This window comes from Phoenix dactylifera, unplaced genomic scaffold (assembly GCF_009389715.1).
Source record: "Phoenix dactylifera cultivar Barhee BC4 unplaced genomic scaffold, palm_55x_up_171113_PBpolish2nd_filt_p 000299F, whole genome shotgun sequence".
Lineage (NCBI taxonomy): Eukaryota > Viridiplantae > Streptophyta > Magnoliopsida > Arecales > Arecaceae > Phoenix > Phoenix dactylifera.
Window position 1 is genome coordinate 500,202 of NW_024067776.1, and position 12,439 is coordinate 512,640.

The 12,439-nt window shown below is 38.2% G+C and overlaps 1 protein-coding gene across 1 annotated transcript; it reads right to left on the minus strand.

Annotated features, from left to right (window-relative positions):
- Nucleotides 1–879: 879 nt before the first annotated feature.
- LOC103714087 lies at nt 880–9,539 on the minus strand. Its single transcript, XM_008801224.3, has 5 exons — nt 9,222–9,539; nt 8,572–8,644; nt 4,360–4,424; nt 1,777–1,886; nt 880–1,439 (listed from the first exon to the last, which is right to left on the minus strand). The coding sequence occupies exons 1-5, from the start codon at nt 9,390–9,392 to the stop codon at nt 1,220–1,222; spliced, it is 639 nt and encodes a 212-aa protein (XP_008799446.1). The 5' UTR covers nt 9,393–9,539; the 3' UTR covers nt 880–1,219.
- Between the last annotated feature and the right edge of the window lie 2,900 nt (nt 9,540–12,439).

Sequence of the window (12,439 nt, forward strand, 5' to 3'; positions counted from 1 at the left end):
CTTAAATGGGGGGTGGAAATCCTTTCCTCTTGAGGGCCCTTTTGTGGGACAAAACCGTGAGGGCACCAGTCTCCCCCCGTCTGCGCTGGACGCGCGGGCCGGAGCGCCCAAAGCGGACAATACCTCGGGAGGAACGCAGTCCTCTTTCTCTGTAGCTTAATGTGGGCTAACTGTTGCGTGAGGCTCCGGCCAAAGCGTCCGTCCCCGCAACACCTTTAATCGCCGATAGTCCGGGAGTTATGAAGTTGTTCTACAATAGTTCGAAGAATGAATCAAACAATAAAAATTCAATTTTAAATAATTAAAAAGTTTCCGTTATTGTCAGTACCTTAAGAAAAGTAAGATGGCACCACCCTTCCGGACTCAAAACTACATTATCACCAAGACGATCCACATTATGAACGAAGGCTACAAAAATACTGCAAGTTCATAAAAAAAAATTATAAAACTATTTTTTTTGAGATTAGGAGGGGCTAATCCCCACCCTTCTTCCATATGCTCACCCCACTCTCAAGGGCCAATTTTGACCCAAATCGAATCCTGCTCCTTGCACAAACAGCATGGAATCATACCATCCAAGCAAACACTCAGCAGTGCAGGACCTGATGTTAGTGCACTTGCTGGAAGGATAGGAGGCTATCCAGGCAACTCATAGCTCATCAACTAAACAATAAAAGCTTAGAATTATGTTCCATATATTTTTCCGGACCCTACATGAACCATATCAGAATGCACAAATAAGTATCATCTTGGTGAATACTTGCTCCTTGACAGAGAACTGTACTCTCTTCTTGGCAAATGCCTCTTAACCTTTTTATTCTAGTTCGATTTTATCTCGAACATAAGCAACCTGATGCAAACAACTCTTACAATCATTAATCACAGATGATAATGCTTTTAGAAGACTGCATTGAAAAACATTCTAATAATGGGTAAAGTTTTAATGAATTTCTTAAACTGAGCTCTAAAATCTTGCTTCTCAGTAGTTGCTCAAGGCAAATGAAACAGAGCTGGAAGTAAAACAAGCAAAGAACGACCTAAATCTCCTTAATACCAGCAACCATTTACCCATCATTCCACCGGGTGGCAGCACCCCACATGCTATACGATCCAAACTAAAATCCCTCAAATTTAGAGAGCTATATGGTTGTCTAAGTAACTGTCTGTCTTCTCCTTAGAAATATCTACAGTGAACCAAAATTGCAGCTGCTGTAACAGGTTACTGAGATTTGTGCAATTGCTGAGGAGCAAGTGAGCCAGCATTGGCCACTGGAGGGGACGTTTGAATTCTATGGACTGGTCGGGTTCTCCCGAATCTTACAAATGGTCTTCTCAGGAATTGCCATTTTTGCGGCTTTATTTGACCCATCAATTTGAGCTGCTCCCTCCGGAATTTTCTATTGGTGTACCATGCTCCGCCGCGCCAACCCAGACCATAGCTGCATCAGAATGGCGACAAGACATAAGAAAATCATTCTATGCAAAAACTATGAATCAGCATGCCATATCCCATCTACATGCGTCAGATCGTGCAGACACTGATTTACTCTTCACAACCACAATGCTTTATAGAAAATAGGAGCTTATCCCAAAACATTTTCTTATAATTGCTGACAGAAATAAACATTACAACAGGTAACTATTTCACTGACAGAAATGATTTTCATTTTGTATTGCATGCTTTGCCTGTTCCCAACATCATATCATAAAACTGATTGATCAATGGCCCAGCAACAATAATAGCCTAAAAAGAAACAGATAGGATTAGGAACAAACCCAATAACCAGAGAAGTCCAAGCTGTAGCAATACAAACTGCAGTGCTGGCATTTCCAGAGCTAACAATTTTTTTAATCTCTTGATGCTCAACTTCGTAATTATTTTTCAACTGCATATCAAACCAAAAACCATAAAACTTAGATCACGAAATCTTAATTCTAGACAAAGCTTCCAACAATAACCAAAAAAAGTTAAGGGCCTGTCTGGATGCACAAATGCATAGTCTGCTAATATAATGTACTGGGTGGGAAAGGCTTGTAGGAGAAAAAAGACAATGTTGGAGAGGATTGATGAATTTGATGGTTTTAGATTCCATTAGCCCGATTTTGTAGGCACAAGATAAATCACCTTTTCATCTGTTTCTATTTTCTAGAATTTTAGGAATAAGTTATCCATAGCCCCCTACAATTAGTGGAAACTTCTTTTCTACATAATTACTTCTCAACAATTCTCAACACTTCTTCCACCCCAGCGGATAGTATTCATGAATTATGTATCTGGGTGTCCAAACGATCCCTGATAAAAGTTTATTCAGGCCTTCCAACTACACCTTTCTGAAAAAGGGAGAAACATGGGGAAAAGAAGCAGCATAATATGAATTTCAACTTTAAGATTCTGAGCTGGACAATGCACCTGAATTAACACAACAAACATAGTTCACATGCACATTTACAAATTCACCATCACTTTAAAGTATATGGAACCCATGTGCAACAAAACAAACCAAATGCATTATATGATCATTATAACAGATAAATTTATAGATAAAGGAAAAAAAAACAAGTAGATGTTTAAGAGTACCCAAAGATTATTTAACTGGTTCTACACGATGTGTTATTAGATGAGAAAAACTATATTTGGATGGTAAAAATCTTAATAAAACACTGAGCCTATTAACAAAATAATCAATATCCATTATAATCAACAGTTATAATTATTTTATTATCATCCATTTTAACATCAACAGTAATTTATTAAATTATTAGCCCAGGGAAATTATGTATAATATGTAACCCAAAACTTGGAACCTGGCAAGGATAAGAAAAAGGAAAGAGATGAAAAATAGTATAACATTCATGGTTCTAGTGCCAGAAAACAAAAACACAGATAACAAGCAGTACTTAGTCCTGCTAAGTCATCATACATCAATTCAGAAGCTATGTTCATGATGTTGAAGGAAGATACTAGCTATAACAATGCAATCAATAATGATGTCAGGACTTCCATATTTCTCAATAACAGAAATTGAATGTAAAGATATATATGGTGGAATAACTTTTAAGAGCAAAAACAAAAAGGTGAGAGCGGTGGCAAATGCAGATTACAATGTCATTTATCCTTACGAGGTCATCATTCAGATGGAAGATCCAATTAACTTGCTGCCTTCATGATTTCCCATTGTGAAGCATAGTTTGATGGTGTCAAGTAATATATTTTGCAGAAATAGACAAGGACAGGAGATAGGTCAATTTATTGCTTCAGATTAAGATTTGAGGTTTCATAAAGAGTTTTGAGGTAAGAAGGTTCAAAAATTTTATAATCCTTGAAGTAGAACTTAAAATTTATTTTTTTAAGAAATGAAGTGAATAGCAGGATATAAAGAATTTAAACCACTCCTAGGGGCATTTCACAGACTAAAATGAAGATAACTAAAACAAGATTAGTGAGAGAAGGCCCTGCATTAAGCAACAGCAAACATAATAGGCTTTGTGGTGCATGAAGAAGAGGCAAAAAAACTGTTGCTAGGTGTGATCTATATGATAGTTTGGTCAAAAAGTGTGAGAAGGAACATAGTTGAGAGACGATCAATATAAACATTTGTATAGCCCTTGGACATTCCTTTGTGTTCTTAGACCACCAAAATTCGCAATCAGCAAGGTCATCAAACAATGGCTGCTTTAACTCTCAAATAGTTAAACAGCTATAGTGGTGTTTAACTGTTTAAGCTGTAAATATTAAGTATTAAGCGACGATTAAACTGCACAGCTTTTCAACCATTCAGTTAAACATTACTGGCAGCCGTCTGATCTGCTTAACTGCTTAACAATGATCTAGCAATACATTATGAGACTTAGTCTGCAATTTTAAATACATTTATTTATTGGTCATCTGATTAGAATATAATATCTAATACACTACCTAACAGAATGTAATAATTAGATCTGCTTATAATTATCTAACATTACATCATTTCGAAGTACTACATAACCTAAAAATGTCTTGAATAAGCTCTTCTATTAATCCTCCTTTCATGTCTCCTGCTTCTATGTTTGTATTCTTGAAGACAGTTGAGTGTATCCTCTCCGTTATTAGGGCCAGAGTTAATAACATTGCTACCTCGTAACTGTCAAAAAATTGTTTCTATTGCACTAGTTTTATAGTTTGATGTATAATAATTAGATGTTATGCAAATTAGCTATTTCCCAAAGATTAAAATTATTCATAACCACATAACTATTTCGGTTCATCTAAGAATCATGAAACCATTTAAATGATATGTTATCATAGAATTCTATTAATTTTACAAGAATAACAAAAAAACTGATGACTAATACTCGAGCAACTATCAAATAAGCACTTACAGCTTGTTCAATTGATCCTAGCCTTTTCTCAATTTTTGATTGATGATACTGACGTAAAGAATAACCTGTAAATTATCTCACAATTAGAAACAAATTTCAGGTTTAGAATATTAAATGTTGTCAATAGGCATATTCAACCGACGAGCCTCACAAAATAATATAATTTATATTACAAAGTAGGAAAGATGGATATATATACTTCTCAATAAGCACAAAGAAGCAGAAAAAGTGTGTCTAGGATCACTATCAAATAGTGTGTACAATGTGACTTTTTGAAGTTAGACAACTTGCACTAAGATGGAGACACGGGTTTAGCCTCCTATAAAGCCTAGACTACAATAAACAAGACCCCCTTGCACTGTGGTAAAACCAAGTAGAGTATCAACCTGTAACACAAGAAGTTGTAAGGTTGATACAAGATATTTCTAATGTTTTATATATTCTTCACAAAACCTACAAAAATTGAAGTAATATTCATCAAACTTTGAGAACCGAATGAAAGCTAAACAATCTTAAGTCCAAAATACTGATTTAAGATTGTGGCTAGCATTTATGCAGAAATCCTAAGCACAAGAAAAAGGTCTTTTGACTAGGTCAAGCATGCCTAGCTTCTCATTAAAGTAGAGGCTGCATATATTCCACCAAAAGCCTATGCACTTCTAATTCTTTTTTTTAGAAATAATTTAGCTTGTATAAGTGTGTCTAAGAGTTCAATGATGATTGTCTACTTGCAATACAAATATTAATATAATTATAATTTAAGGTACAAAGTAATGCTCATCAATAGCTAAACTTTAGTATAAGTCACACTATTAGAAGAAGTTATACCTTAAGGCTGTTTGCTTTGTGGATATGGACAATTAGAATAAGTTCTTTTACTTCTCTGTATTCCTCTGAATTCAAATTTATTTTATTTTTATATGAATATATCTGCAATTCTGTTTGGTTGGAAACTCTGGATAAACCAGAATATCTGCAAATGATGTTTGGTTGGATAACTTGAAATAAATGAATAACTGCTAACTTTTTTGCAATTCAGAGAAAATTAAAGCTACCTCAAATATTGAACAAAGTTATTCAACCCCTCCTAGCCGAATAGATTTATGCAGGTTAACTTGGTTATGTAACTGTTGACCAAAATAAAGTTATGCTGATAAGAGGTGAATAAAAATTTGGTGCTTGGCTGAATAAATCCCTTATCTGACATTTATTCAGGGTTTATTCATGAACCAAACACAACCTAATATTCCCTCACGTGATTAGCTTAGTCTAGGACCTACTATAAGAGAAACTGGTAAACGGGTTCCATTTTGACTAATACCTTTCGGCAATACACTTATAAAGGAATAGGTCCAAATGAACTAATTGAAATTAAATTTGAAATATTAAAATGTTAAAAACATGACGATGAATAATTATGCATGTGACAAAAAATGGAAAAACGCCAACCCATGACAGCCCATGAGGACCAACGTCACTCTTGCTGGTGCAAACAATTGTTCATAGTGCCAATCTGTTCTGGCATGCACATTCAATGATGGGACAGTACTAGTACGCAGCCTTGGTCGCTTGGTAGCAACCCATTCCACAGCATAAGGTTTTTTGGCACAGCATTGTCATTCCAGCAAATGGCCAGCCCACCCCATGCAAGCAACCATCTAAACCATAGAAAAAGTTCTACTCATAACTATCTTCATTTTAACTCCAACCAACTATGAAAAGGAAAATAGGATTGGATGAAAGGGAGATTTCAGCATTTGTTCAGTAGTGAGTGTGGTGATTACTGATTAGGACTAATATCGATCATCTTGATGCAATGCAAAATGCATATAGTACTGGTGTGGTGATTAAGACTGTTTTTGGTCATGATGATGCATTGTAAAATTTATAAAGCAGTGGTGAAAACCAATTATTGAAAAAATTTGTAAGGCGTCTTTGAGGTAGAAGTGAAACGTTCCAATATTAAGGAATTTCTAGTTTCGCTAGGAGAGAGAAGCAATCAATTGGTAGCATCTTTAATACCTAAGACAACTTGGAAATAAAAGTTAAGAGTCATATTAATTAATTGATATTATCCGAATTGTCAAGCCATAGCTTACTAAACTTGTGGTTTCATCATAAAATTTGACTTCCAAGATGTGTAAGATTTGCTTTATCAAAAATTGTTAGTGGACACTTGAAGTTATCTGTCTATTGTATCATGTGTGTCCCAAAACTCTATTATAACCGCAAACCATAACAAAAGCATCTGTATTGTTTTGATGTGATTTTAAAAATAAAAAAGGTTTAGAAGATGTATTTCCATCATCAGAAAGTAAACTAAAATTTTAAAGAAAGCAGAACATGTTAAAGGATACCTCATGGTTGCACACTCCTACAAGTCATGCCAAGCCAGCAAGGTATGACATAGTACACATACCATGCTGAGCCCAAAAAATATACAACATAAACTGCAACATCTTAAGCCTTAACTATAGGCATAATGCAGGTTAACAACAAGAGTGACATCTTGTTATTATGTTCAAAAGTTCTTGTGTTGCCAAATATGGAATCATCATTTCTCATCATGTCCATGAATGACAAGCTAGTCTTGGATGAGCATAGCTTAAAGAAAGAATTTAAACTTTTGATCTGGTAGTTTCAGTGATTTACATTACAGGAATTGGTATCACACTAGAAACATGATAGTTAGGACGAAATGGAACGAGTTCGCACTAAACTGCATTTGGATGCCGAATATTTAATCAGGGGGTAAAATAGATTAAACCATTGGTAATCACTCCCTTATCAAATAACTGTGGGTTAGAATTACTGTTTGGTTGACATTCTAAAGCTTCGTCAGATAAGTTGTAGAACAAAGTGAAAAAGCAAAGAGAGACAAGAGAGAGCTCCGTGGTTTTAACTTTATTTCACCCTCCCCCATAAGATAAAGTTAACCAGGTTAGGCTGCCTTTTGAAGCATTTACCAATTAAGTTTAACACACTATTTTAGACTCTTGTTTTAGATGATTAAACTGCTTGCCCACCTATAAGCATTGCATAACCGGCATCCAAACAAGGCCTAAGGAATTAGCTAAAACCATGCACCATGCAGCTATTTGTCTTCAAATCACCTATGCATGGTTTCCAATTGATAGTTGTCTCTTTCCTCTCAACTTGCAACAGGAAGAATAATGTGAAGAAAATATTCTCAACTTGCATCATAAGTAAAATGGGAATTCTAATTTCTATCAAGTCCGCTTTATCTAATAATTCATCCTGCAATATATTCTATTTTCTAGTGCCCATTAAGAATGTTGAAAGCTTGGAAAAGTTCTTATCTGTTTTTCTGATACATATTTTAAATGGGTGCTGGAGAAAAAGGAGGAGATAGGTGCACCGACCCCTTCCCCTCATCACCATTCAAGCGATGGCTTGCCAATATGAGAAGCACATGGCAAATCCACAATGGACTTGGCTCACTAAGATGAACTATCGCAAGTCCAACTCAAACCAAGACTAGGCCAAGACACATTGAATCAAACCAACTCAAGTTTAGTCCACTCAAGACCCGAGTTAAATCTTGTTGCACTCAATAAACACTAGACACAATGCATACTGGAACCGCAACAGGGCAAGTCAAGCTAATGCACATCATGGTTGAGCCTAAGTTAGTACATAGGCATCTGCACAAAAAAAAAAGAAAAAAAAAATCCACTCCAGTTTTTAAGGTAGCAAAAAATCATAAGAGGAAAATTTTAAACCAATGAAATGTAAGATAAGCAATATTACCATATGTGCAATCATACTGCATCCAAAATCTTCTTATTTTGGGAAAAGAATAGGTAACTTTGGGCCTCAACAACTATGACCTCCAGTACAATAAGGACGATTAAGCAAACAACCAACTCAGTGAATCATGGACAACCTCAGAAAACAAACACACAAAAAGAAAAAAGGTGAATTGTATGTTGTTTAATGGACAACAAAGCACCAAAGCAGGAGTTTAATTTCCAGCAGTAAAACTATAAAAGAGAGTATTCGACTACAGTGACTTGCTTCAGCCACAAGTACCCTGCAAAGCAAATATTGCTGAAGACAAAACTCCCAATATTTCATGTTATGTTGCTTCAATGGAATGTTTACGATTTAAACATAAAAAGAAATTCTCAAGAGGAAAAACAAAAGTCAAAATCAAAAGCAATGTACAAGACCAATGCAAGGATAACTAACCTGCCCAAGCAGTTAGAATAGATGTTAAAGATGTCCCAATTGTGAAGACCACCCGGTGACTCTCAAAGACTTGCTACAACGTTCAACAGGGAAAACAATATATGCATTCAAATCAGATATGCACGGAAAATTACTACACAGTCAATCTCAAACACATTCCATTACTGACAATAGAGATCAAAAGATCAATCGGTGAAACTGCAACAAATTTAATTGTCGGGACAAGAACAATCAAACTGCTTCCAATTAAACATTAGAAAAAGACCAATATTGGAGTAGAAGCTACGAGGATGAAAAACAGGACGCACTATGTGAGCAAATCATTCACAAAATAGTCGGGAGTGTTGCGGAGGTCCAAGAAGTAGACGGCAACCACCCACCAAACGACCCAAAGCTCAAAGGACCCCGCAATCATCACAAAAACAAGAAGGCATGATGAAAAGCTGAGCAGCCACGGAGTCCACCAAACACTCTAATGTATATATAAAAAAAAAAGATATATGATATAGATATTCCCAGTCGAAGATTGAGAGTCAGAAATTCCTACAAGTAGGCCACAAAAACCCCACGAGAACACGCGTCGTAACAAAAAGAACAAAGTAAGTGGGAGGAGGAATGAAAAGAAGTGGTGGGTTGGAGTTGGGAGGAACCTTGGTGGAGAGGTAGGTCTCTTGGACTGCCGACCAGGTGTTCGACGATTTCCTCTTGAGGTTGGGGAGCCCTACGGTCTGCCAAATAGAGCTCCCACCTCCGCCCCAAGCCTTCGGGCTCACGGTCCGAAAGATCGCGCGGCCGGAACTCCTGAGCCGCTGAGCCAACATCCCGTTATCGACCGAAGTCGAGTACCGATTGGCCGGAGACTTGAGAGGCAAATTAAATAAAGGAGTTAAGAGGAGGGGGGAATCGAAGGGAGGAGGAGGCGCTCCTCGCTCCTATCCCTTTCTTGCGATCGAAGACGGCCCTCGGAAGTCTCCAACCGATCCACATTTAAGAACTAGCTTTTGATACGGGCCAAGGCTGTGCAAGCTCTAACCCACGGGCCACGGTTCGGCCCATCAGTACCCTTGCTGGGCTGTAATGTCTGCGTTTGCTGACAGATATTCTAGGCTTAGATTTTATGATGATACGTTTTTTTTAATAAAAAAAGTAGGGGTACTTCCCATGAAGAAGAGCATCAACCATGGCACAAGCTGCATGGCTGCCCACAAACATTAGGCTAGCTAGGATGGTTGTGAATTGTAATATGTTCAGTAGAGATGAATTAAGCTCCTCAAGAGATGTGAAAATAGATTTCAACTCTTTAGCATGCGCCGTGAATCTAAAAATTTGCTATTATGATTTATGGATGGAATTTAACTTGCTCGGTTAGATCAAATATTAGATACAATACAGTAGTGAGGAGGTTTTGTTTGGGCATAATTGAGTAAGCTTCTTATTATTACTATTCTTTTTCTTGTTACACTGTACTACATGAAAGAGAGGGAGAAAAGAAAAGCCCAAATGTATTTAGCAATACAGATTTGGTGAAGGAGAAATATAGTTCAGTTTGGGCCCAACCCACGGCCTACTCCGTTTGATCCATGTTTAGTAGGCTGCCCCGACAAGTTTTTGGGCTGGATTGAGGTTGGGCTAGAAAATGTCAAGCTTGATCAAATTTGACAGCAGCAGCAATTTGTGGGTCGGACACTATCTCGACCTAGCTTGAAATTAAATATATGCTTACTTAAAAAGTCTTGAATTCCCAAAATAAAATCATACAGCAACATCCTTTTATCGGTCCATGTAAGGCAATGTCCTGGTTTGAATTAGGCCATTCAATCTTATCCAACCTCACTTGTAGCATATTAGTCTAGGCTCAAGCCTGAGATTGGCAAGCACCATATGGTAGTGTACCATATCAATCACAAATGCTCGTTCATGTGAGCCAATCACCAAGATGAATGCTTGATAAATGAGGCTCATAGGAACGAGCGGCTATAATTGACAGAGTGCATCCTCATGTGTTGCATGTGGTGTAGGATATAATTTCTTCTAATTCATAATTATAGAAACCCGAACGAAGTCAGATATAGCACAGGCTGGCGACCAACCCAATGAAACTCGAGGTCACCGGTACCTCATGTTTTTAAGTATATTAGGCATCATGATAGGGTAGAATCTAGTGATTTTTCCTTCCTTCCTATTCACTCATTTCAAAATGTCATTGTCCTCTATTGCCATGTTGCAAGGTCAAGCCGAAGTGCGATGTGCAATAACTCAAAGGTGTGCTAGATGCCATGGCCATAAAGGCCTAGTGGCTTGCGTATTTTTGGACGACTCTGCCTTCCTAAAGGGCTTTTTGTCCATCCACTGCAGTTTTCAAGAGTCCACATTACGGTATATGCTGCCATTGGTCAAGAGCACAAGTTGAGGCCAAGAGACAACAGGGAGAAGCTGGTGTTGACTTATTCATCAAGAGGTGAGATAGAGAGGCTGGCTATGATACAGATGATATATACCGGTTTGGAATTTGGAAAGCCTCTCTTCCTTTTTTTTGGCCCTTTCCCACATCATATATCGATGTCAAAGTCGAGCATAGGAGCCATAGGATTTCTATTTTAGCGGGCTCCCTAGCATTGCTTCCAGCCAAAAGCAGCTTGACAAACCGATTCATGCAATTGTTTCCTATTTGGACATGTCAAGAAGGTTTTTTTTTTTTTTTTTCTTTTTTCTTTTTTTTGCTAAAGCGAGTCATACTACACAGGTATGGACACACTGAATAAAATCAGCAAACAAAATATCACGGAGTGCCCTAAGAAGCTTCTTCTTTCGGGTCCATACGGTGCCACTAGAATGGCAGTCCACATAAGCAGCCACCAAGTCCGCAGTTTCGTTGATTTTCTTAAAAATATGCTTGGCCTGAAAAGCCACTCCATCACTGCCCATCACCCACATATCTCTAATCAAGGGGTGGTTCCCCCCGTGCCTCTCGGCCCACCTTGGATCTACCGATCACTGTAGCCGAATCACCCTCCAGTATGATCAAGCTGGCCTGCAAGACACGTCGTGCATAGCGAAAACCCACCCAGACAGCTCGCAACTCAGCACCGAGAATCGAGGTGTCAGATAGTTGACAGTCACCAGCCGCTACCACTCTCGAATTCGGATCTGTGATAACAAAACCCGCACCCTCTCTTCTTCCTCCATCTAGTACCGACTCATCAAAATTGACTTTGAGGAAGCTCCGGAGTAAAAACTCTTAGGTGAAGAACACGGTATGTAGCAAAAAAGGAGTTATAGATGTTTTGAACCGTCAAAGGCTCAATTATAATTATTATGATATTATACTCTTTACATTTAAAATTAATACAGTTCTCTGACCAAGTTTTTGCAAACACGGTAAAGGTTGGGTGTCGCTGACAGCCACGGGGCCCGGGACTGGCTCCGCGCGCAGTAACGCCGCGCACGCGGCTCTCCTCCCGTGCCTGGAGACCGGACGGAGCGGCGCGCGAGGGAAGCAGGCGCGGTCAGAAAAATAAAAGAAATCGCGACGGTGCGCATCGGGCAGCGGCTGGTGGGAGGTGGACGGGAGAGTCGGAACAGGTGTCGGCAAGCGCGAGGCGAGGGGAAAATTGTCAGGAAAGACCGGTCATAGACCCCACACGCTTTCCAGCCCTACCCCTCTCCCCTCCCTGCCCTACTCCGTTTTATTTGGCATTCGTTTTATTTCTGTCAGAAAAATATACAAATGAATGAGGGAGATAGGGGAGGAAGATTTCACTTTTTTTTAAAAAAAAAAAAAAAAACGCTCGCATTCCCACCCAGTGGAATTTAAAAATTATATTATAACTGTTATTAACATTTGGTAGATATTATGCACAGGATCTAT

What these genes read in the sequence shown, in the direction of transcription:
- LOC103714087 (XM_008801224.3), bottom strand. Translation starts at nt 9,392, where the DNA reads ATGTTGGCTCAGCGGCTCAGGAGTTCCGGCCGCGCGATCTTTCGGACC. An exon ending in TATTCTAACTGCTTGGGCAG is followed by an intron (nt 4,425 to 8,571) that starts GTTAGTTATCCT and finishes GATAATTTACAG; the next exon opens with GTTATTCTTTACGTCAGTAT. An exon ending in TGGACTTCTCTGGTTATTGG is followed by an intron (nt 1,440 to 1,776) that starts GTTTGTTCCTAA and finishes ATTCTGATGCAG; the next exon opens with CTATGGTCTGGGTTGGCGCG.